At 38.5% G+C, this 27,111-nt stretch overlaps 1 protein-coding gene across 3 annotated transcripts in view; it reads left to right on the top strand.

The window, feature by feature from the left end:
* Positions 1–27,111, top strand: part of LOC116250905 (coilin) — a 33,091-nt gene that overhangs the window by 2,504 nt on the left and 3,476 nt on the right. For 2 of the 3 annotated variants that reach the window (XR_004171543.2, XM_031624891.2), the window contains exons 4-10: positions 1,710–1,869; positions 1,991–2,040; positions 6,253–6,304; positions 11,110–11,187; positions 11,352–11,496; positions 12,830–12,870; positions 13,626–13,811. Coding sequence is in view for 2 of the 3 variants with exons in the window: in XM_031624891.2 (XP_031480751.1) it covers positions 1,710–1,869; positions 1,991–2,040; positions 6,253–6,304; positions 11,110–11,187; positions 11,352–11,496; positions 12,830–12,870; positions 13,626–13,811 (712 nt within the window). In the remaining variant the exon portion in view is untranslated. The remainder of the gene's footprint in view (positions 1–1,709; positions 1,870–1,990; positions 2,041–6,252; positions 6,305–11,109; positions 11,188–11,351; positions 11,497–12,829; positions 12,871–13,625; positions 13,812–27,111) is intronic. The other variant, XM_031624892.2, reaches the window with a different exon arrangement.

A 27,111-nucleotide genomic window follows, 5' to 3' on the forward strand; every position in this document is an offset into this window, starting at 1 on the left:
CAATTGATGGTTTGGGTCATAAAACGAGGTTTTGTTGACTTAAACCAGTTTGCTCATTGTAGCGCCAACATAATACTTGCCTGTAGTTTGAGCCACTCTGTTCATTGCCTCACAAACAGTATACTTGCCTGCAGTTTGTCTGTTGTTTGTTGGTCTTTGCATTTTGAAATATCAGCTGGAATATATACATAAGTCAGTTCCTAAATTTACAGTCTCTGCAGTATATAACTTTTTGAAGCACAATTTAATAAGGAAACTGTTCAATTAACTATATTTTTTTATTTGAAAAGAAAGGGAGGAGATCATCCTAAGGCACATGGGTGTGGTGCAAGTATGCTAGCGTGTGTGGATATATATATATGAAACATATAATGTTAGTGTCGCAAATATTGCAATATTTTTGAAATTCTCATTATTTAATGAAAAACTGAGAGACAAAACGAACATGAAAAGATCACGTTTTTTTTTTTGAACAATGCATAAAACATAAATTTATTGCATTTTTTTCCATGTTTTTTTCTTGATTTTTCGTTTTTCATTTTTCATTTTTCTCTTTTGAACGTTAATATAATCATGGATTCAAGCTTAAACTTAAACTAAATTATTTATCATAATTAAAACATTATTTTTATCATTTTATCTAATTTTGTTACGTTTTTTTTATTAGTTTCTCATTTATTTTGTTTTCCTGAGATTTTCTCAAAAAAAAAAAAACATTGCCAAAAAACACCCAAGAAAAACCTTGCTGCTAAAAACCCAACAATATATATATATATATATATATATATATAAAATAAAATAATAATACTGATAATAATAATAATTGGATTCTTCCGGCGGGTTTAGCTGGCAGAATCCTCTGGTCTCTCACAATATGCATTCGTGCATGCACATGAAAGGTGGCTGCCCAATGAAAACCATTGGGTGACTTAGATTGGGGGGTGGGGGGAGGGGGTTGTGTGGAGGAGGGACGTCTCCTAGCTGGAGGGTTCCACCCCCTCTATAATTGAAATTTGAAATCAACCGGCCAATGTCCATTGCTGGATGGATAAAATTAAATTTTGCGATGCTAAAAAGTGTCGCAAATGGTGCATTTCGCAAGCGGCAAATCATTGACCACAGTTTCTGGCTATGGAAAACACCATTTGCGGCTGCTTTTAGCATCACAAAATTAAAAAAACCCATCTGGCAATGGACATGATCAGTTTCTATAATATATATATACGCATGATCCAGCAAATTGAAGGAAAACATTGAACAAGTTAATAAGTAATGCAGAAAAACAGCATATTTTTTGAGTTTAAATATTTAACAGTTCATACTCATAGTTCCGTTACACTAAAGTTAAAAGTTAAAAGCATTTTTATAATAAAACGATCATCATGATAAAAATATAATCATTGTTTAAGGTTTTGGATTAAACTGGGTCTGATCCAGACACAGTCCAAAATGTACCCAGCTGGTCTGGCATACCCATGTCTAAAAGGTGCTGTACTACATGGGTATGCCAGCTATCATGTACCCATGCTATATGGGGTTGTTCATGTATTCTAACCTAACAAAATGCAGTAGTGATAATTATGCTGTTAGTGTTTTGGCCATCCAATTTGTTCATTGTGAGTTATTTCAAAACCGATCCACTGCAGTTGGCTGTTTGTATGTGGTAGAATAGCACCATGCAGAAAAGCATCATTATAATTAATTTTTAGGTACCACAGGAAAAAGAAAGCTAGAACAAGGACTACTGAGAAGGCTGATAAGAATGAAAACAGAGTTGATGAGGAGAAAAACAATGAGTTATGCAGTGGCCAAGACATTTCAGTGAAGCAGATATCTTCTGTTGGGAAGTCCGATAACAAAAATGGACAGGTGAGATTATGCAATACCTTTCAATATCAGAAGTCAGGATTTTTTTTTTCTGTTGTTGTACTAATTGATCAAGGCATAGCCCATGAAAGCACTATCCTCTTCTTTTGTGTCCTCGTTTCAGGGAATGAAAGTTCATCCTCCTAAGAAAACAACAAGTGAAGGCACAGAAAGGTACCAAACTAAGACAATTAGTCTTTGTTTTATTTGGAATATTCTCTTGTTATCTTCTTGAAATATGTCTGATTATGTTTACATCTTTTTGTGTCAGTTTCTAACAGGTGTGTTGTGTTCTCCTTTGCTGTAACGTTCTTTAATTAATTATTGAACCATCTGCTTGTTCTCATAAGGTCTGGTGCAGCACAAATGCAGGAATATACTGATTCCTTTGGACCTGTTTTCTCTCTTGGTTGCCTGATATAAGAATTTTGGCTGTTGAAAAGTAAAGGAAAAAATTGTTTGATTAACTGTCAATCTGCACCATTACTAATATTGTATATGTTTAGGGCTGATGCTTCTGAATGGAAGTGTCTTGCTTATGCTCAATACAGAACCCAGTGATGCAGAGTGCACTGAGGTGTCAGAGATCTGCAAAATAAGGGTTTGGTTGCTACCTAGGTTACTATACACCAGGACGAGTTTGTACATACGGGTTACTATTCCATGGCCTAGTCTTCAAGCAATCATTGAAATTGCTTTGGTTTCTTCATATTGAATGAAATTGCTAAGTGATTGCTGTAACTTTTCAATTTATTCATATTAATTACTTTTTGAAATGTCCTACTATGCTGTGACTTCTCGTGAACGCTAAATCCCTGTCAAGTTCGAGATGTTATTGGTTGTGCTGTCATTTTTTTTCTGATCAACTAATTATGTGGAGTTTGACTCTTTGTGTGTCACATTCGGATATTAGGATTCTGTATATTGAGAGATGTCAGACCTTTGGTTCCCTTGAAAGAATGGAGATTCACTGCAGAAGTGCAGAAAGCAAAAGTTAATCTTTCTTCAAGGCTACATTATCTTGGTGGTAATAGCCATGTTGAGACACTTTGCTTAGTTGATTGCCCAAGTCCCAAGTTACTGAGTGTGGTGTGTGCATATATATATATATATATATGTATGTATATATGTCTGTATTGTATATCACTAGTTCACTGTCACATTGCATATATATATGTGTGTATGTATGTATGTATGTATATGGGCATGTATATATGTCACTGTCACATAGACACATACATTGGCATCCCCAAAGCATCTGAAAATTGGAAAATAAAGGAAAGTGAAATCATAGTATTTAAAAAAATTAACATGAAAAAATGTGGCTTTATCACATTTTTCTATTTTTTTCATGACTTTTGATATGTTTTACATTTTTGGGGCTTCGTTTAGCATGTTATAAATATGCTGCACTTCAATCATGTTTCTGTAAGAAAATTGGTAGAAAACTCAAACTTTCATTTTTTGATCTTGAGGAAACAACTTCCGGATTAATGCAAGAACCCGAGAACAATATTTTTAATAATGTCATATATAATTTTGTTTGGCTTAACTCCAATGTGCACCTGTAATTGGATTAAAATGGTTGGGTATGGCCACGTTTTGGTTGCCACTTTTCCCTCCTAGGTGTACCCACACCATGCCTACTTCGAGGATGAGTAGACTTAGGTGTGGCAACACAATTCATGTGATTTAGCCCAACCAATTGATCTAAGTTTGGAACTTCAACAACACCTCTTCCATGTCTTTAACATTTTTATTCCAGTTTTTAAAATGTGTTACCTTCATATTACTATTCATAAACAGCTTACCATGCACGAGCTTAGTTGGGGCAGCTCGAACTTGAGTGGAGCTTGACCTTGGTTTGGTTGAGCTCAACAAAACTCACTAATGAGTAATGACCAAGTGCAGCGGAGTATAAAAATTAAAAAACCTTAATGTTTTCGAAAGTACACTTTCCAAATGACAATAGTGAGTTATAAAAGCAATACTAATGATGCGCTAGGGTTGTCTAGTTTACTACTCAAGGCACTTTTCAAGCACAACATTCACATCTGTACACCCTTCTTGCATTTCATTTTAAATTACAAAATTACCCTGAATTTTAACTGCATTTGCTCAAAACATGGTGAAAATCTCCACATTTTTAACCCTCACCAGTTTAAGTTCGTGGCCAGCATAGTCAAGGAGCAGCTGATCTTTCAAAACGAACCACTGAGGAAGCAGATAATGGAATGTGTGTAGGCGGGAACGTGCAAGTGCTTGTAACTCAAGGCAAAGTTGTGTACATAAAAGGTGACACAAGACTATGTGCTGGTTATTGGTAGCTTGAGGTGCATGCTATTGCAAGAGATGCATGACACCAAATGGGTTGGGCTTTCAGGCCAAGATACAACTTATGCCATGATTGCCTGTTTCTACTTTTGGCAAAAGATGATAAGTGATGTGAGACACTTTGTGTGCACTTGCCTCATCTGCCAGTATGATCAAGTGGATTGACAAGAGTAAAGAAGACTCTTGAACCCATTGCTTTATGCCTTACTGCCCATGATAGACTGTATCCATGGACTTCATCACTATAAGATGGAGCCTCAATATGATGGAGCCTTGCAAATCATCTATAAGGTTGGCAACTGTTTATACGAATTAGAGTTGCCAACTCATATTGAGTCCCACCCAGTATTTCCTGTGAGCTTCCTCAAGCCCTTTTCACAAAAATGAAGAGGAAGTTGATTGGTTGAATGAAGGTTGTTCTGACTCTTCCAAGTGTGCAAACATAGTTTGAATATGAAGTCAAAAGGATACTGGACCATCAGTTGATGGAACATAGCAAATCAAGCTATTACTAGGAGTTTCTAGTAAAATGGAATGGACTTTCAGATAGCAAAACTAGTTTTGTGAATGCAACAACTCTCTCTATCAATTCGAGGCATAGGTATAACAATACATTATTGGTTCAATGGGGACACTGAACCCAGTGGGTGGGAAGGCATGTAACATGGACCAAGACTTGCGATTTAGCCACTTGGGTTGCCCATGTATGTACTAGAAATGACCTTGCTTGCTTCGGCCAAACTTGCGTTTCAGTCAATTGGTTGCACATGTGCTGGAAGGGACTCTAGGGCCTGGCTTTAGTGGGATAGCTGATGCAGACAAATTATCATTCATATAGTAGCTAATGCTGCTTAGACAAAGACACTTGGCCCACAATAGGATGATCGTAGGTGATGTTGTCTGAAAGATGGCAAAGCCCCAAGCATACAACTGTTGGCATACATAGGCGAAGACTAATGGAGTCTTTGGGCAATCAGAGATGCCACTCTGATCCACTAGCTGTAGGGCATGGCAGACCTCATGAGGAAGATGCTTAGGCAAAAAAAGAAAAAGTGATAAAATATCAAACTGGCAGGTGAGATGCAGAAGACTGAGCGCATGCATTGGGCTGATGGGCAGCCCACACAGGGAGGCATGGAGCACATTTTAAGGACCAAAACAATAGGACGTTGAAAATCCTTGGGCAATATGAGCAGCTTCTACTCATTGGTTGAAGTACTGTCGCAACTAAACCTGCAACACCTGGTCACTTGAGCTAAGGTGACCTTGAAGAGTAAAGGTACTAAGGTTCCTTTGAGTTCAGGATCCTTAGGCCATGCTTGACACAGAAGAAGGAAAAAGTAGCCATGTGAAGACATGGGGAACTCCTACTCATTGGTTGAAGTACTATTGCAACTAGACCTATAGCGCCTAGTCACTTGAGCTAACGTGACCCTGAAGAGTAAAGGTTACTAAGGTTCCTTTGGGTTCATGATCCTTAGGCCATACTTGACACTTTGAAAAAAGAAAAAGCTGCCATGTGAAGGTTCTTTTGGGTTCAGGATCCTTGGGCTGCACTTGACACTTAGGAAAGAAAAAGTAGCCATGTGATATTTATACATATATATATATTATTTTTATATATATATATATATATATATATATATATATATATATATATATATATATATATACATACGTGCCATATATATATTTATATATATGTATGTATGCATGCATCGTATGTATGTGTGTGTAAAATTTCATATATATATATATATATATATATATATATATATATATATACATATGTTTCGAGGCTTGTAATTTATCAAGTTCAATGATTGGCTCAAACTTGTGAGTTATTTATCCCTTTAGACTTGAGTTGCTTGAGTCACTGTACTCATCTTTATCATTTTGAGCATCAATGAACCTTATGACCTCAAATCTTGAAAGAATATGTTTCTAACTTTCTCTATAAATAACCTTTTTTATATGTTTCTAACTTTTTCTATAAAGAACCTTTTCTTGTGAGTTGTGCACTAATCAGTTTTATCTTTCTCTTTACTTTAGACATGAAAAGCCGCTTAATGATGAAGGAGATGTGTCAGATGGTGGGAGGAAGGTATGCCACTACCACTGATTTCTTTTATCCATGCTTGTTTTCCTTCCTAAGTTTCCTCTTCAAATGCCTTAGTACAGACAAGCTCTTTGCCGATAAGCCTGCAAAGTTTTGATCATTTACATTTTAGGAATGATTTTAAGAATGTGTACTTTTACTTGTGCTTACCTGATTATGGCTTGCAATGAATAAATTTTTAAGTCAAGGCTGAGAGAAGAGATAATGGTATCAGGTGCTGGGAACTTTTGTCTGGTTCATGACAGTTGGAAAACATTCAAAGTGCATACAATATCAGCACTAGTCTCTTCCTCACGTGTACGTTTTTTTTTCTCTCAAACAAGGAACCCTATGGAGAGCAGTGTGTGGCAGCCAATGTTACTTGAAGATTGCCAAATTAAATTGAACCAACCAGTGGGTCAAATGACTTGAAAAGTGGGTCATACACACATGTTTTAGCATGGGTCTTAGGTGGATGAGATAGACACACTTGCATGCTGAGATTGGTCTCAAACTCTCTGCTGAGGGATGTTTCTCTCTATCATCTAATCCTCATTTACTTCAATAAATTCAGAAAAAAATTTATTTTCAAACTATGGAATTTATCCTGCTATTCATGCCTGGTTTGGCTGTTGATATCTTTGTGTTGCAATTTATGGTCTCCTTTAGATCTTTCACTCTCTTACATGTCGCTTCACTTTTTTTGCTCTCAAAGGCCTCTTCATTTTCCATTGTTACTTCTTTATTATATAGGTTTTTTCTAGAGAAAGATTCTATTTTGAAATGCCATAAAGTATTTTAAGTAATATATGCTAGTCGTGGGAATGGTTAGATACGTAACATGTTGTAAAAGTTCGACACTTTAATATTAAAATCATGAAAAATGATATAGAAAAATGTTCCCAATGAGGAAAATCAAAGACATAAATTTCCTAAGTTACAAAAATAAACAACTGACAAAACAGTGCATAAAATACTAGTTGACTAGTGACAAACAAAAATATAGGAGAAAAGCTTACCTTTCACTTCAACAAAATACATGAACTAAATCAATTTGAATTTAAATTCCCTAAACATAAAGGTAAACTGAAACACACACATGCACACACATAGAGGAAAGGGTCGCTCGACCTTGCTTACATTTTGTCGAGGCCTCAAGCCCTCCTCCTATGCGCTATGTCTCTTCGGCAATACTCCATCAATAGTTTTGTAGCAGATAAACTCTCTCAGTTTCTCCCTGTTGCTCTTTCAACTCTCTGAGTTCACTCCTTTGTTTCCCTCCCTCTTTCTTTCTTAATCTCTCTTTTTCTGTATCCATCTCTCTATCTCCCTTCCTCACTCTCAATCTTCACTCTTTCTTGATCAATCTCTCTTTTTTCGATATCCATCTCTCAGTCTCTTTCTCTCTCTCTCTTGCTCTCTTTGTCTTTCACTCTTTGAGTCTCTCTTCCTTCCTCTCACCAGCATTGATAGAGTTTGTCCTTCCAATTCTGATCATGAAGTAGAAGAATGATATGCTCATTGGACCGTTCTCACAAACATTCAATATGATATCTTTTGGTTTATTTGTTACTCTACTAGTTAGTTTGTCTATTACTTACTAATTTATTTTTTTAAAGTTATATATAAAATTATAAATCATGAATGCATTGTTGTGTATGTCACAAAGGTACAATCATGGGTAAGGGTATTGCATTTTTTGAAAAAACATCAGTGCAGGTTCAGTGAGGATGTATATAGATTGTCTACACATAACAACATTAATCATTAGCAATTGACAAACTATATTCTACTAGTTGGGTGGGCGTTGTCCGATCGGCCCAAAGTAACCCGATTCTCATAATTGATTGGTGTACTAGATTGGATTATTGCCGTGCCCGATGTCTGGCTGGTTAATAATTGGGCCAAGCTGAGGCCGAGGTCTATCTGGTACTAGACCAAATCCTCTGCCCGGTACCTGGCCTGACTTGATTATTAATTTTAATAATTAGGCTAGGCCCTCCGCTTTCGTTACACAGAAGAAAGGAAGGGGAGGGCTAGTAGTCCTGGCCTGCCTCTAGCTACAGCCCCTATGTCACATGGGTGTGGGTGTGGCTGCGATAATTGTTGAAAAACGTAGGTGCGGTTGTTGCAAGAATATATATATATATGCAATTTTACGTATATATAAAGAGATAATCTGTTATATAGTTAATTAATTGTTTAATAGTCTTATTTATCTATATCTCCGTTTTAGTAATTATAAGCATTTGTTTTAGGTCTAGTTTAGTTGGGTGCACATCTACAATTGTTAGTTTTGGTCTAGGTCGGTTGACCGCAGCGGATGTGCCATGTCGGAGCCGCACCAACACCAGCGTCCATGTCACATCAATGCAGGTGCACTACTATTTAGGAGCACCCATGTGACATAGGCCAGCCCACTGTAGTTTGCGCCATAGAAAGGATGTGCGTATGTGTGTCTGTGAGAGAGAGAGAGTCGAGAGAGAGCCCGCTTGTCTCCAATCCCAATGGCAAAGCCTGGTGGTAGTACCTGACGATTATGCCATTGTTCAATCAAAAAAAGAGGGAAGGGGCTGTCGTGCCCTTGAAAGGGGAGGGCAGTGGTCCTCTAGATGTCCCGCAGGCCAACACAGGCACCCATAGGAAAGTGTCTAGTTTGGCAGCCATCGGCCCATCAACCTTTGCCATCTATGGTGGAAAAAAGAAGGAGGGGGGGTGGTGGAGCCTTAAAGATTCACTGGAGGCTGGTCGCCAGACTCATCGGCAACCTCCGACGATAGTGTTTGATAGTTGGAGAGTTAGAGAGGGTTAATGAGAGAAGCTAAGAGTATAAGACTGAGGAGGTGCAGCAGGAGTATTAGCCAATTAGGTTAAAAACGAAAAGAAAGAAAATGGTGTCCTCCTTATCGGGCCTCATTAGGCCCATTGCACAGGCCTGGATCTAGCACGACCCAAGAAAACTTCAGCCCGTTAGGCCATAGTAGCAGCCCAGGCCCGGATGTTACCCATTGGGTACCCGACCCAATGCCCAGTCTTATGTTCTAATGATGATTTGATAACAAGAGAAAACAGTTGTCCATTGCTGCACCCAAGCTGCACGTGCATGTGCACCCAAGTTGACAACTCTTTTGAAGAGTATGTGTTACTTAGATTAGTTTCTATGCTTGCTGTGTCCTCATACCTGTTCTTCAAAATTGACCTGCACTCACCTAGACATATGCACACCTGTGTACTCACATGAAGTAAAAGATTCATAGAGTGTCTTGATCTCTAGAGTAAAAAACAATACCTCGACTATGTGGATTTGGTTCTCATTTGCAACCTTTATACTTCTCTAACCAAACGCCATGTGACATTACGGTGCATTGTCATGTAAATGCATACTGAAAAAGAAAAAATGAAAAACCATCTTGTCGGCCAATCACATACATCTCAAACCCTTGGAGCGCCCTTTAAGCACTTGCTGCAAAGGAAAAGATATTATGGTCTTTTTGAACATGTCCAATTGATCGTATTGTTGTGCATGATCATCATGTCTTCCAACCATTATCATGATTGTTGTTCTCATTCTTTTACTGGCAAGGTTTTTTCTTGGGGGTTAAATGGGAAGTTTGTTTTTCTTGGAAAGAATCTCAAGGATGCAAAAATATTGATGTTAATGGTATTGTATGATGCACTATGTTACTTTTGACACTAGCTCTAGGTGTTGCGAGATTGTATGGTGCACCTCGGGAGAGGTCCCTAACCTATGTCACATGGGTGCGGGTACGATACGGGTACGGGTACGCGGACACGGCAGTTTTGAAATTTTTTGGATACGCAGACACGGGAAATTTTATATTCTAAAAAGATAAAAATGATAAAATAAAAAAAAACATTAAATTAATAATTCCGCTAACAATGGGAAGGGGAAGGACCCGACGGCCCTTCCTCCTCTTCCCCACCTGGGAAAATGAGGGACCCGAAAGTCCCTCCCTCTCTCCTTTGCCTTAGGACGAGGAAGGCTCCCTTGGAACTTCCACGAGTAAGGCAAAACAACAAAATCCCTAAATAGGGAAATCAGCAAATTAAAAAATAAAAAACATATTGCACATAGCATTGAAGAAGAGGATCAAGATCGACGGATTAACCGTCTAATATTCAAACAAAAACATCCCCAAATTGGAAAATCCAAAAAAAAAAAAAAAAAAACCAAATGAAGAACATGAAACCCTAGCTTCTAATATCGAAAAGAAAGAAAAAGCCACTTACTTGTTTGTCGCTGGCTGCCGCCAGACGTCGCTGTGGATCGCCGGACCTCGTCGCCGTCGCCCGCCATTGCTGTCACCGGTTACATGCAGAAGCAGCTGTCGCAGAGGTCTAGCGTGAAACAGGACGCGTAAAGAAGTTTAGGGTTAAAGAATGTCGGGTTAGAAAAGTGGTTCGGATCGGGTCTGACCCAGACCCGATCCAAAACGTATCCTGCCGTGTCCACGTGTCGGAGTGTCGACACAGGTACTTGGCCCATTTTACCGTGTCCGTGTGTCGTAGTCCCTGACCAAATTCTATGGATACAATGACTGATCTCCATCAAGAAGGAATAATATTTCTAGATCACTTTATAGATCCTGATATTGTTTGTTGAACCATTTGAGATCTTTATCAGGCCTACGAGAGCTAATCTAAGCAAAGCATCATGGCAAGACATGTGAAACTATGGTTGTATTGCTAATTTTGCTTTCTTGATTGCCATTTGATTGACACCTTAGATCATGCCTTTTGCTAACTATGTTGTCTTTTATAGCACATTCTAATCTACATATAAACCTCAGTTACCTAGCAGAAGTGCTCGTCGCAAGAAGGCCAAAAGGCTGTGGTTACGGAAAATGGCTAGTGCTAAACCTGTAGAGGTAATGCATGTTGGGGATTAAAGGAATTTTTTCTCCTTCAATAGTTAAAAAATGTGAATTAATATACTATCCTGCATTGGATTGCACTTTTACGAGAATTGTTTCAAGTATTTGAGCTGTTGAAGGTATATTAGACATAGTTTGCTGTTGTTTTTTCTTTCCAGCCCACTAAGGATAATTCATCCGAAAAAGATGTAGAGATGAAATTCTTGGAAAGGGAACATGATCAGCAAGATGATGTGGATGATGATGAAGTCGTGCCTGTAATTGTTGAGCCTGGACATATACGTTTTGAACCTATTAGTGGAGGTACTGTTTAAATTTTCTGTCAAACTTGTATTGTTCTGTATTTTGCAAATTGATTTGGCATTTTTCAAGCACCCCATGCATACACCTGCACACCGTTCTGCACCATATACTTGTCTCAGTCTCTCAGATAAACTGATTGGTATACGTTCGATGCCATTTAAATCTTGAATCTGCATATATAGTTGACAGTTGCCATCTGCCTTCACTTGTATGCGTTGTTTTCTGTGAGGGTGGGGCCATATTTTTGGCAATATGATCTTATAACATCTCATCTTTTTTGAAGACGTACAAATTTGGACATCAAGATGTGTTTGGAACACATCCACAATGCTTGTGCTTTTGCACTTCAGATGACAAATTTTTTTGTTAATGTTTTTTGAATTTTGATGAGTGTAATGAGCACCTGGGTAGTGGCTGAGGCAGGAAAATCAGATTTATCATTGGTTAATGTTCATGACTACAATAGAAACAGGTTTCTTTTTCTCTCTGACCTCAAATGCAGGCTTCTTTGTAAAATCTGGTTTGGCCCTGGGAAACACGGCATGTCATTATTTTGTGCACTTACACATGCTTGTCAAACTAAATAAAAGGCTATTATGAAGCTGGTTCGCTTCAAGTGTCACAAACTTCCCAGCCATTTCATTTTGCACCTTGATTTATACATGTTTGTTACCACCTTTAGTAGCAGATTTTACACATGTTTGTTACCACCTTTAGTAGCAGGAGTTTGTAGGTGTTTGTAAATCCTGCTAGTTATGGCTTGTACTTTTGTCTTTCCAAATGTATGTTGCAGAGGTTTACAGTTACTATCTGTAAGCAAGTAAGTTTCCAAGTCTGCTGTTTCATGTCATGCACCTTGATTTATCTGGTGCTTCCAGTGCTAAGTTTCCAATCTGCTGTTTCATGTCATGCACCTTGATTTATCTGGTGCTTCCAGTGCACATGTTGTGTTCCTTTTACAGTTTTTTCTTTTTTGAGAAGTAACCACGATTTGCATCATTATCTCTTAATCTAGTAATGGCTGGTGTTTTCCATGTTATTATTATTTAAATTATGTACATGTACATGTATATATGATCATGTGCTCGTAACATTTGCATGCATTGAAACGTATTTGGGTGTGTTCTTTCTCTCCCTTTCTTTGCCCGTCTTTCTCTCTCTCTCTCTCTCTTATATATATACACACACACATTATATGCATATATTGTTATGAGTCATAGGTTTAAAGGAATTTATAATACCTTTTGTTGCTGTGATGATGTGATCTCATTGCTCATTTCAGATTATGGTATTTCATGTAATCAATTTACAATTTTAGTTTTTTCTTTTTTAGTGGATGCAAAGCAAGATAATGGGAGGCATGAGGATCCAGTGGTATGTTTATGCTGTTCCTTTCATCCTTTTGCTCCATTAACCAGTTGATTAGTAAGCTTGTAGATTTTCAGGTGGAATGCCTTACTGATCCAGACCTAGTGGAAGTAGACATATGTAAAATCAGCATAGTGGAGTTGTCCACTCCAGAATGTTAAACATATCCTTATGTAATAGGCCGCTAAATTTACACCATTTTGCTTGTCATTCTGTTTTTCATTTGATCAGAAGATGCCAAGTCCTTATTGTTATGCCTATTTCCCTAGAATATGGTGAACACCTGTTTAATGTTACTAAACCAGTGAAAAGTGCCTCTGTCAAACATCTAAATGTTGATGTATTTTCATCTACATAAATATTTGACTGGTAGTATATGGTGCATGTGAGGGGTAGAGATGTGTGTACCTTCTATTATTTTTCTCAAATCCAGTTATTGCAGAACTATTGAATGATAATAGGACTTTCTGCTTTTACTAGAAGATCATGGTTTGGGCTGCTTTGCTTGTCAGCCTAAAAATTTCTCTCAGTTGAATTTCATCCATGTCTATCAAGTTCAGCCTGTTGGTGGAGGATGCTAGGATAAACCATGTGCCATGAGCAGTTAGTCTATGATATGAAGGTTTATCAGCTCCACACTTGGCAAATCTTATGTTTAAAGTTTAAACTTTAAATCCACATGCGGCTAGGTAGCTATATTTCTTTCCTGTTCTTTTTCACTTTCTTAATTGTATCTGAAGTTCTGTCTCTTAATTGAACAGGAACTCATTAAATGGAATGGAACAACTTGCAAGAGAAAGGGCCAGAAATGGGGAAAGGAGAAAACTTCTGTAGAGAAAGTAAATGCCAAAGTGGATGAGGAGGAAGATTTGATGTTCGAGAAGGAGGAGGTGGCTGACAAACATGTTGATTTCGAACAACTTGCACCCTTAACTGGGATACCAGAGGTTTCATTTCCTACTGTTCTATTGACTTAGTGTTCTTAGTCATTCTTCTGTTATTTGTTTAGGTACTTTATTCTAGGCATTGTGATAACTCTTAGCATTTTTAATCTTCTTGAGTCATTAGAATGGACAAATTTATAAGTAGATATATGTGCCCGTTTTTTGCCTAGAATTTCATCAATGTGCCTATGCAATATTAGGAAATGGATGAAAAAATAGTATTAACCCATAGAAAAAACAAGAAAAGGACACCCTTCAAGAAGAACTTTGGTGGCTTTCTTGTGTAAATGATGATCAATGTGAAGGAGGTTATGGTTAAAACTTTTTGTGTTACAAATGCTTGAATAGATAGAGTTTGGTGGGTATCAGGTTAGTGAAGAACCATAGATGGCAATATTGATATTTTTCCTTTACCATTTTCAATAATTGGTGATATGCAGGAATTTTTCTGATCAGTCTACTTTTGGGTTGGAGACATTGCCATTGTTTGTCGGTTGATCCATGGGTTTGGTACTGGAAATACTACCTGTTGCAGCGGAGAAGAAGAGAGTGAGAGAGAGAAGCTGCCGTGAGATTGAACCTTCAGAACCTCTTCTTACGATAACCCTCATCTCTCTTATAAAAGAGATTAGGGTAAAAAGGGATTTACAAAATAACTCAATGGAAAATAAGGAAAATATTAAAGAGATCTTATAACTCTTTAATATTACAAGGAACCTCCTAAAACATAAAACTTTTCTTGTTCAACACTCCCCCTCAAGCTGGAGCATACATATTAAACATGCTCAGCTTGTCACAACATCTAGAGAAATCACCAATAGGAAGAGCTTTGGTGAAGATATCTGCAGCTTGATCTTCTGAAGGAACATGAGCAGTGGCAATGGTTCCTGCTTGAACGAGATCTCGAATGTAATGGCAATCCACCTCAATATGTTTAGTTCTTTCATGGAAAACTGGATTGTTTGCAATGTGTGTGGCTGCTTGATTGTCACAATACATCTTCATGGGAAGTGTGATTGACACACTTAAGCTGGATAGCATGGATCTAGCCCACGTCATTTCTGCTGCTGTTTGAGCCATAGCTCTGTATTCGGATTCTGCACTAGATCTTGACACCACACCTTGTTTTTTGCTTCTCCACGATATGAGGTTTCCTCCCACAAATACACAAAATCCTGTGGTAGATTTTCTGTCCTCTACTGAGCCAGCATAATCAGCATCACTATAGGCTTCCACTTCCAGAGTCTTGCCTTTTGTGAACAAAAGGCCTTTGCCAGGAGAAGATTTCAGATATTTAACCACCATCAAAGCAGCATCCCAATGAACTTTCCTTGGTTTTTCCATAAATTGACTTAGTTTTCCCACTGCAAAACTAATGTCTGGTCTTGTCACGGTAACATAGAGAAGTTTTCCAATAAGGGATCTGTAAGATCTAGAATCCACTAATTCTGTTTGGTCATCATGAAGATGTATACGTGGATTCATAGGTAAATTTGCCGGTTTAGCTCCTAGCATCCCTGTGTCCTGCAATAAATCAAGAACATATTTCCGTTGAGAGAGAACAACACCCTCACCATTGCGAGCAACTTCTATTCCCAAGAAGTATCGTAGAGGACCTAGATCTTTCGTCACAAAGTGTTTTTGAAGAAACAACTTTGCATCAGAAATTTCTTGATCAGAATCACCTGTCAGGATAATATCATCAACATAAACCACGAGAACAGTTATACCTCGGGAAGCCTTCTTGATAAACAAGGAATGATCAAGAGGAGATCTCACAAAGCCACACTGTGAGACTACCTCGGAAAACTTGTGAAACCACGCACGAGGACTCTGTTTGAGTCCATAAATAGCTTTCTTCAGCTTGCACACTTTTCCACACTCCCCCTGTCGTTCAAATCCCGGTGGTTGTTGCATATAGACAGTCTCATCAAGATCACCATACAAAAAGGCGTTTTTGACATCCAGTTGATACATGTGCCAGTCATGGTGGACAGCCACAGAAATAATAAGACGAATGGTTCCCAACCGAGCAACTGGAGAGAAGGTCTCAAAGAAATCCACACCGTAGGTCTGCGTGTAGCCCTTAGCAACCAATCGAGCTTTGTATCGTTCCAAAGAACCATCAGAATTATACTTAACTGTGAATACCCACTTTGAGCCAACAATATCACATCGAGGAGGAGGATCAACAAGTTCCCAAGTGCCTTAAACTCAAGAGCATTATCAGTGCGAATGTTTTTAACAAGAATACCAAACTGGGTCTTTATTTCAATAATAAGGTTTTTGAGAGTACATACGACTTCAGACCTTTCCTTCAAAAGGAAAACCCAGGTGACTCGAGAATAATCATCTACGATGACAAGAAAATAACGAAATCTTGACCTACTAGCAACTCTGCTAGGACCCCACACATCAACATGAAGAAGATCAAATAGTCCACAACTGGACGTACTAAGACTCGATGAATAACTACTACGAGTGTGTTTGCCAAGTTGACAAGCTTCACACTGGAACGACTCTGGTAAGGAGAGATGTGGAAGGAGATGACGGAGCTTGGAGACAGATGGATGACCAAGTCTGAGATGCCACTGGAACGAGGAGGACAACGATGTGATCGATGATGCTGCAATACCCACGGGATCCGACAGGAAGTAGATGCCCCCTTTCTCATAGCCTCCACCAATCGTCTTCCCAGTAGGCAAGTCCTGAAATGAACATAAACCAGAGTCAAACGTAACACGACAATGTAAATCATTAACCAATTGTCCGACAGATAACAAATTTGTGGGAAACTTAGGAGCATATAACACATTGGGAATAGTCATAGATTGAGAGATCTTGATATCTCCATATCCCATAATGGGTGACAATCTACCATCTGCAAGTCTCACATGGCGTATCTGAGGTAGTGAGTGTAGCACAGTAAACATAGAAGGCGTACTACAAAAGTGCCTCGATGCCCCAGAATCAATAATCCAAGTAGTACCTGTATCATGTGAGATAGTGTCAACAGACATAGCGCTGTCAGTCATAACTGTGGAGGCCGATGGCTGAGTAGATCTGTGTGCTAGAAAGTCCTCATACTCTGACTTATTGATACTCACAGTCATTGTCTCAGGCTGAGAAGAAGATAAAGACCCATCTACTACTGATGACGCTGCTTGGGCCGCTCCAATAGAAGACTGTAAAGAGTTCTTCCCTAGCTTTGATGTAACATTTCTGCCTAAGGATGGCGCTGCAGTAGGACGACCATGTTTATCCCAACATCTGTCTTCCAAATGACCTATTTTCCCACAATAAGTGCACTGAAATCTCCCCCGACCTCCTCCTGACCCACGGCCCATGCCTCTTCCCCTGAATAAACCGCGTCCACGTCCTCCTGAAGCTGCTAAGGCAGAGGCATGGATATCACTGGCAGGTGAAGAGAGGGTCACAGCAAGACGACTAAGCCTGTTGTAGGCTTCAGCTAGATCAGGGATTTCTGCTCCAGTCAGCATCTGAGCCTTTGCTACTGCATATTCAGAGGAGAGACCCTGTAGGAATTTCGCAACCATAGACTGTTCACCATGGGTCTTATAACATGTTGGACATGGAGGACGTAATGCTTTAAGTCGCTCAGAGATGGACTTAAGGGAAGCGAAGTACTGAGCAAGACTTTGGTCACCCTGTTGCAGATTAAGTAGTTCCTCCTCTACCTGCAATATTTTGCTAATATTCCTGTCATTCGAGTAAGTCTGTTTCAAGAAATCCCACATTTGCTTAGCCGAGGTGTAGTATGCAATAGTTGATGCAATTTGGGGTTGCACACTATTCATGATCCATGACATGACAATATTATTATCTCCCTTCCATGAACTATATTTTCCACTCTTTTCAACAGGTTCGTTTTCTTCTATAACATGCTCCTTTTGATGTCCAATCACAGACATCATAAACACACGAGACCAAATCTCATAGTTAGATCCATCTAACTTTACAGTAGAACCATACGAAAATGGATTTCCTCCACTTTTAACTTCATGAGAAAAATCAGATTTATTACTTTCAGCCATCATAAATCTGTCCACAAGAGATCAACCACCAATAGCGAGAGAATATATATATATATATATATATATATATATATATATATATATATATATATATATATTTCTATTGAGAAAGAAACTGATCAACAAGAACCGACGTCCCACACGGCAACGTTAGATGTGTAGAAACAATCAACCTGCTGTCCAACTGTTGACAGCAATACCACAACAAAGAAGACTGCAATCTGAAGACAGAAAAACGCTGCTACCAGCAAGCAAGCCCACAACTGAAAACGAATCCCCACTGTTTGTATTGTTTGCGCTGACCAACGACTTATCTATTTATGCATCTAACGCTGTTGTACCACAGTTTATCCTTCACAGATCATGAATAATGACAGCAAATAAAACAATCAACATAAACTTGCCATAGACGTCATAGATAGCAGTCCTCCACTTGGCTGCGTTGATCATATAACATATCAAACCATAGGCGATTAATCAGCGCAGACTCCCACACAGCTGCAATACTATATATACTTCTGAAAAATCCACGGCTGGAGTCTATTCACGCATCTGTCCTAGCGTGAATAGACTCCTCCACACTGTTCCGTTGCTGGAAAACAGCAACTAGAACAGGCGAGAGATGAAGGAGAAAGAAGACGGAGGAAGTAGAAGAGATCAAGCCTGAAAGGAGACGGAGGATCGCCGACGGTGTGCGTCACGTCCGCGCGCTGGCTGTGTGCTTCAAGTCTCCAGTCACGTCCGTAGCTCTGATACCATGTTGCAGCGGAGAAGAAGAGAGTGAGAGAGAGAAGCTGCCGTGAGATTGAACCTTCAGAACCTCTTCTTACGATAACCCTCATCTCTCTTATAAAAGAGATTAGGGTAAAAAGGGATTTACAAAATAACTCAATGGAAAATAAGGAAAATATTAAAGAGATCTTATAACTCTTTAATATTACAAGGAACCTCCTAAAACATAAAACTTTTCTTGTTCAACACTACCTAATAGGTTTTGGGAAGGAAATCGTCAACCTTACAGTCAAGTGTGTTTAACACCCTTTTAAATGTTCTGTTGTCATAATCAGTGTGTATCAACCGAATATGGACCACTGTACATCTTTAAATAAAAATTTTATATATATATATATATATATATATATATATATATATATATAACCATCAAAATCTTCAATTTATTCCCTTTTTATCGCCGATTTTTTTTCCCCATAAAGTATCACCAAATTTTCAATTTATCACCAAAATGAATTTCATGTGATAATATAGCTAGGTTGTCACACGAAAAAAGAGTGTCATTTCTTAGGGAAAAAAAACCTTTTCTTAAAGCTTGTTCTTTTTGATTTTCTAGAAGTGGCAAAGCTGTAAAAAAAAATTGAAAATTAAAAGAAAGCTTGAAGCTTTTATAGCGTGACAGTTGAAACTTTGATTCTTGCTGATGCATTGTTATATTTTCTGTGCAGTTAGTTACTTTGGTATGATACTGTGACTCATGAGTTGTGTGGTACTCTTTAAAGGAAGCAATGGCACTCTTTAAAGGAAGCAATGTCATGTGCAAGCTCTATGATTTGCAAGTTCTTTGTACATCACGAGCGACTAACTTGTGGGGCTTATGTTTAGTTTTATTTACTTTAAGTAACAAATTAATTTCATCAGCAATTGTTACAATACTTGCAAAAATATCGTAGAAAATATTTTATCACAAAAAAGTCATGATGTTCTTGATGTTACCGGAATATTTTAAGTTCTATCTTTGGTGTATATTTTATATTCAAAAAATTTGACCACGGACTTCTGTTTTTGCAAGAAATAGAAGACCTATTGCTCCATTACCTTTTTATTGTCTCTTGTTTTCTTTTATTTTAGATCTTTTGAGATTCTATTAACAATGAAACTGTTGATTGAATGCAAATGTGGTTTTGACCTCAATAGTATCATCCATGCATCAATGCTAAACTTTTACCCTTGTGCATGCATGCATATACACTATAAATGCGACTATAATAGTCACTAAAGAAGAATATGATAGAAAAAGGCAAAAGATATCAATCTTATTGAATGAATACTCAATGGGTGTAAAACAACATACTTTATACAAGAGGCAGCTCAAGAATATATATAAGAAATAAGAGTGAAGGAGAGAAAGAAGAGAGGGCTGTTCTAGCCGTTGGAGGTTCCAACGGCTCATAAAAGAGCCGTTGGAACTCCCAGGTCCCAACGGCTAGAACAAAGGGAAAACAGAAAAGAAAAAGAAAAGAAAAAATAAGAGAAAGAATAAAATACATAAGAAGAGAAATAAAATGTAAAAAATGTAAAATCTAACCTAGCTATGATATCAACAAGATATCTTATTTCCTAACACCTTCCTTAAACTTACGGTGCTATCACCAAAAGTTTATCTAAAAGAAAGTTGAATCTAGGAGAACATAAAGGCTTTGTGAACAAATCAGCCAGCTGGAACTTAGAGGAGACATACGGAAGCTTGATAGTCTTCTTCAAAAATTCTTCACGAACATAGTGACAATCATTTCTATATGCTTTGTTCGTTCATGAAATGTTTGATTCTTGGCAATGTAGATAGAAACTCTTGTTGTCGCAACACAAATCAATGGGTTCTTCTATTCTTGTTCTCATATCAAGGAGCATTTGACGAAGCCAGACAATTTTCATAGTTGTAGAAGCCATAGCTCGATATTCAGCTTCAGTAGAGGATAGAGACTTTCTGTTGTTTCTTGCACTTCCATGATATGAGTGATTCCTAGGGGTGGGCATCGGGCCGGGCCTGGTAAGACCCGGCCTAGTAAGACTCGGCCTGGGCCCAGTCCGATGGGGGGAAGGGGGAAGAAGGAGAGGGGGAGGAGGTGGAGGTGGAGGGGGGGAAGGGGGAAGAAGGAGAGGCGGAGGGGGGGAAGGGGGAAGAAGGAGAGGCGGAGGGGGGAAAGGGAAAGAAGGAGAGGCGGAGGATGGGGGATGGGAGGAGGAGGAGGAGGAGCATGGGGGACGGGCCGGGCAGGGCCGCACCATCGGGCTCGGACCCGGGCCGGGTACCCAGTGGTAGCCCGGCCCGACGCCCAGGCCTAGTGATTCCCCTAAAAAAAACACAAAAACCAGTAGTTGAGTGTCTATCATTTGGACCTCCTCCTCAATCAACATCAATATAAACAATCAAGTTTAAGGAGGAAGAGGAAGACATAAATACTCCCTTATTTATTGTTCCCTTAATGTATATAATGATAAGAAGAACAACTCCCATATGAACGGTTGATGGAGCATGTTGAAATTGATTCACAGTATGAACTGCATGAGCAATGTCAGGCCGAGTGATGCTAAGATACATTAAGGAGCCCATAAGCTGTCGGTAAGGAGTGGGATTGGTAAGTGGAACTCCATCATCAATCTTCATTTTGATTCCTACTGCTTCAGGAGTTTGTGTGACCTTATCATTTGTTATGCCTGATTTAGCAATGATCTCTGCAGCAAACTTAGTTTGTGACAAAAAATATCCTCTAGTAGAATATGCAACCTCAATACCCAAGAAATATGTTAGAAAACCTAAATCTTTCATTTCAAAAGTTTTTTGTAGTAATTTCTTACATTCTTTAATACTTTCCTTATCACTATCTGTCATGTCATCAACATACAATAAGAGGATTATGATACCTGCATTAGTATTCTTAACAAACAAGGCAATGTCAGTTAAACATGAATGAAATCCATAATCAGAAATAACAGAGTTAAAACGGTCAAACCAAACTTTAGGAGCTTGTTTGAGGCCATAAAGAGCCTTCTTAAGTCTAAGAACTTTTCCTTGTGGAATAGACAAAGACAAACCATGTGGTACTTTTATATAAACTTCTTCCATAAGATCTCCATTTAAAAAGACATTTTTAACATCCATTTGATAGATGTTTCAGTTTTTAATGGATGCTAAAGCAATAAAAGCCCTAACAATAGTCATTCTAGCTATAACGGCAAAAGTTTCCTCGTAGTCAATACCATATTCTTGTGTATAACCTTTTGCAGCAAGCCTCACATTATATCTTTCTAGAGATCCATCACTTCTAGTCTTCACCTTGTAAACCTACTTGCATCCAATAGTCTTTTTTCCTATAGGTAAGTCTTGTATTTCTCAAGTTTGGGCTTTTCTCAAGGCATCTAATTCTTCTAACATGACATTCTTCCACTCAATATATTTGGAGACTTTATTAAAAGTAGAAGGTTCAAAATGGGAGTGAATGACATTAATTCTAGCTCTATGAGTTGGGGTAAAAGTCTCATATGACACAAACTTATTGGGTTGTCTTACATTTCTAATGGATCTTCTATGGTTTTCTTCACTTTGTGGAGTTAGTTGGAGATCAATAGTCTCATGATGTTCTCCTTCACCAACATCTTGTTGCTGGTTTCTTCTATGATATGTGATTATATCCTTGGCTACTCCACTATCATTATCATAAGTGTTACTATCATCAACTTCATGCATTTCATCATCACATTGAGAGAGATACTTAAATAAAAAAGGAATAATCATTGTTGTGTTGTGATTTTCCACAAGTTTTGAATCCATTTTCGTCTTCACAAAACTTTACATTTCTTGAAACTATGATCTTGTCTTTGACTGGGTCATAACATTTGTAGCTTTTTTGTGTTTCAGAATAACCAATGAAAACACACTCAATAACTTTTGAACTTAGTTTTATCAGCCTTGTCATTAAGAACAAAACATTTGCAACCAAAAACACGAAGCTTTTTGAAATCAAGTTCATATTTGAATAATTTTTCAAAAGGGGTTGTATTATTTAAAGCTTTTGAAGGCATTCTATTTATGAGATATACAGAGGCTAGGGCTGTTTCGGCCCAAAAGTTTTTAGGCACATTTTTGGCAATAAGAAAATTTCTAGTTGTTCCAATTATGTGCCTATGTTGTCTTTCAGAAAGTCCATTTTGTTGAGGTGTTCTTGGACAAGATTTTTGATGGACTATTCCATAGTTTTCTAAATATCTTTTGAACTCATTTGAAATGTATTCTCCTCCAGAATCAGTCCTTAGAATTTTTAATTTAGCATTAAACTGTGTTTGTACTAAGTTATGAAAATTTTTGAACATGTCAAAAACCTCAGATTTGTATCTTAAGAAATATATCCAACAATATTTAGTGAAATCATCAACAGATATCACATAATACGATAGCCCTCCTTTTGACTTGATAGGAGAGGGTCCCCACACATTGGAATGAACAAGTTCAAAGGGAAAAGAGGAAAAGAAGCTTCTTTGTCTAGAAGATAAAGATTTCACTTTTTCATGTATACAATCATTACATTTGAAATTCTCAATACAAACATCCTTGTAGGACTCATCATAGACAATTTTCTAATGTTTGGATGACCTAATCTTTGATGCCAAACATTGATATCCACATTTTTCACATAGTGACAAAACTTTTCCTTGGGGATACATAAATTGTCCATGTAGTAAAGGTCTCCTTTTCTAAAACCTTCCCCAATCAATCTCCCGGTTTGGTGATCCTGCACCAAACATTTATTTGATGAGAAAACAATGTCAAAACCAAGATATGAAATTTGAGATACAGAAAGTAAGTTAAGATTAACTCTAGGAACGTAACTAACTTTTGGAACAAAGAACTTTTGTTTTCCAAATTCTTTTTCAAAATCCCCAATCCCCTTAACATTCAAAGATGTTCCATCGATGGTAACTACATTGGATTCTTTTCTTGCTTGTTCAAAATTGGTCAAAGCTGATATATTTGGTGTCATATGCAAAGATGCACCGGAATCTAAAAGCCAAGGAAACATACCGGGAGTGTTGGAGGTGGATGCCGTTGTTGTTAGTGCTCTGAGATTTGACTCCTTGATCATAGGTTGAAGCACCGAATGATTTGATTCAACGTTGTGGAGATTGATGAAAGATCACATCCTTCATTTGCTACATTTGCAACCTTCCTTTGGTCAAATTGACTATTGTTGGATTGCCCACCTTGTGAATATAAAGTTCCACTTCCATGGTTGTGTTGCCTTCCTTGAGGGTGCGTTTGATGCACCGGTTGAAATCAAAATTTTCGGAAAAATTCGTACGGACGGGTGAAATTTCACCCGCCCGACAAAAACTGCATCAAACGGGGTGAAATTCACCCCGTTTTTTGCAAAAAGGAGCGGGTGGAATTCCACCCGCTCAAGAGTCCGAGCTCCGACCTCGGACTTTCAAGCGGGTGGAATTCCACCCGCTCGACAACCTCCCCCGACTGACAAAACACCAACCCCTCACAACTCACCTTCTCACCCTCGCAGCTCGCCTTCTCACCCTCGCACCAGTTCTCACCGTCGCACCAGCACTCACCGTCCCACCAGCTTCCCACCGTCGCACCAGCTCTCACCGTCGCACCAGCTCTCACCGTTGCCTTCTCACCGTGAACAGGCCTAACTAAGCTTGAGATAGTTTCAGCTATGATCTACAGTTCAATCGTGGTTAACTTTTGGGGCTTTGGGTGTTGATAGATTCCTCTCGAAGAGATCTTTCCAAAGGAGGTGAAATCGCGACGATTGGCCCAGTATAGAGCGAGCTACGGCCTCCGAAAGTCGCAACAGCTTCTGTCCTGCTATTCCGCCGACCAGTCTGTGTTTCCGGCAACTTTGCCGGCGATCGGACCATTGGATCAAACTGATTCCGGTGCCATTCGATCCGTAACATCCATACGATCATCTCCACCAAATTTGAGGATGATCGGCCCAGTATAGAGCGAGTTACCGCCTCCGAAAGTCGTAACAGATTCTGTCCTGCTATTCCGCCGACCAATCTGTGTTTCCGGCGACTTTACCGGCGATCGGACCGTTGGATCAAACTGATTCCGGTGCCATTCGATCCGTGACATCCATACGATCCTATCCACCAAATTTGAGGATGATCGGACGACGGATAGCGAATCTGGATGCGATGGCCGGAATATGGCGGAAATTGGCGGCGTCCAATCCTGAGAATGGCGGAAACAGGCGACAGGTGAACCGAATCTTCAAGACTCAACGAGTTGGCCTTAGACTACTTGGATTTGACTCAAATTTGGGGCGTTCAATCCTGAGAATGTTGGCTTGCTGGTGACCAAATTTGGTGATTTTTGGAGACTTTTACGATTTTATACAAATTTTGGAGTGAAGCTCCCTCAATGAGGTTAAATTTTTTTTGCATCTAACAAACGTACATGGTGAAATTTACCACGTTAATTTCTTCCTGTGCATCAAACATGACCTCAAATCGGAAGATGGTTAAATTTGATCTTGAAATTTTTTCCAGAAAAATTTGTCAGGAAAATTTACCACGTTAAATTTTTCCCTGTGCTTCAAACGCACCCTGAGGATATGAAGCTCCTCCTTTGAAAAGATTTTCTCCATAGTTTCGTGGTTGTCCTTCATTGTTGTTCAACTTTGGACAACTAAGTCTAATGTGACCCGGTTCATGACAAAAGTGGCAAACAACCTTAAATTCCCTTCTATTTTGGTTTTTAAAGTGAGGAGATCTAAAGGATTTGATGTTGTTCCCGGGTCTAGAGGCGGCTAAAACTTCTCTTCTTCTTGTTTGGAAATAAGAACACTATCCAATTCTTTGGATAATTTCATTCTAGTTTCTTCACCGCTTAACTTCGTAAGAAGTTCATGAATGGATGGAGGAGAGGCTAAAGAAAGTAGGGCTGACCTAATTTGTTCAAATTCGGGTCGTAGACCTTGAAGAAATTGAAAAAACCTAAATTCATCGACTTCTTCTCTTCTAATCTCATGACACTTACAATCCAATTCTAGTTTGGGAGTAAGTTGATCCAACCCATTCCATACACTAGATATTTCCATAAAATAATCTCTAACATTATTCTCACCTTGCTTGATACTTTGGGCTTTTTGAATCAAGAGATATTTTCGGGCCATATCTTTTTGGGTAAACATTTCCTTGAGATATTCCCAAACTTCACTTGCTCTTTCATAATACATGAGATTTTGGGCAATTCTAGGTTCTATACTTTCGTAAATCCATTCTTTAATTCTAGAGTTTTTGGCTTCCCAAGCATATAATCTTTTATAGTATTCATCCATGGCATTTTGTCTCTCTTCTTCATTCAAGTCTTTCTCAACTCCATTTTCAATTTTGGTCAACTTGAGAGAGGAGGGGTAGACGTACCTCTTATGAAGCCCCATAAGTATTTCCCTTTGATATGCATCTCCAAGCATTTTGCCCATAGAGTGTAGTTGGTTCCATCGAGCTTGTACGAAGCATGATAACTTCCTCCTTCGATCGAGACTTTGGAGTCCTCCATAAGAACAAGATTTTAAGTAACAATCTCCAAGAGAAACAAAGAGTAAGTCCTTCTAGAAATTTCACCAAACAGTTGGTGAGCAGCAACAAGAAGATCTTCAAGTAATGACGATCAACAGCAATGGCCTCTTTTGAAATTTTTCTTCAACAGTCCAATAGCATAAACAGCAAAAAAGCAGCTCCTAAAACTCTCAAACATGCAGCCCAATGGCTCTAATACTATATAAATGTGACTAGAAGAATATGATAGAAAAAGGCACTAAGGCCACTTGAAAAGATATCAATCTTATTGAATGAATACTCAATGGCTGTGTAAAACAGCATACTTTATACAAGAGGCAGCTCAAGAATATATATAAGAAATAAGAGTGAAGGAGAGAAAGAAGAGAGGGCTGTTCTAGCCGTTGGAGGTTCCAACGGCTCATAAAAGAGCCGTTGGAACTCCCAGGTCCCAACGGCTAGAACAAAGGGAAAACAAAAAAGAAAAAAAAAAGAAAAATAAAAGAAAGAATAAAATACATAAGAAAAATAAAATGTAAAAAATGTAAAACCTAACCTAGCTATGATATCAACAAGATATCTTATTTCCTAACAATACACATGGACATGCAAACCATGTGTTCATGGACGTGCATACACAAACAGGTATGTGTTTCAGCTCTATTGCAGGGTGTGTGTGTGTGTGTGTGAGGGCGAGAGAGAGAGAGAGAGAGAGAGAGAGAGAGAGAGAGTCATGCTCAAATAGGCTCCTAACCATATAAGTTGTAACAGTAACAGATTTGCCGGTGTTTTCTGACCATATGGATGTAATCTCCTATACTCAAAAACATAGGAACAACTTTAGATCACGTCCTTTTGTAGGCATATATATCATATATAGATTCAGGAAACACATGAAGAGTCGGTTCTGCAGTTTTTGAGTATGTCTGTCAAGAAAC

This window comes from Nymphaea colorata, chromosome 3 (assembly GCF_008831285.2).
Source record: "Nymphaea colorata isolate Beijing-Zhang1983 chromosome 3, ASM883128v2, whole genome shotgun sequence".
Lineage (NCBI taxonomy): Eukaryota > Viridiplantae > Streptophyta > Magnoliopsida > Nymphaeales > Nymphaeaceae > Nymphaea > Nymphaea colorata.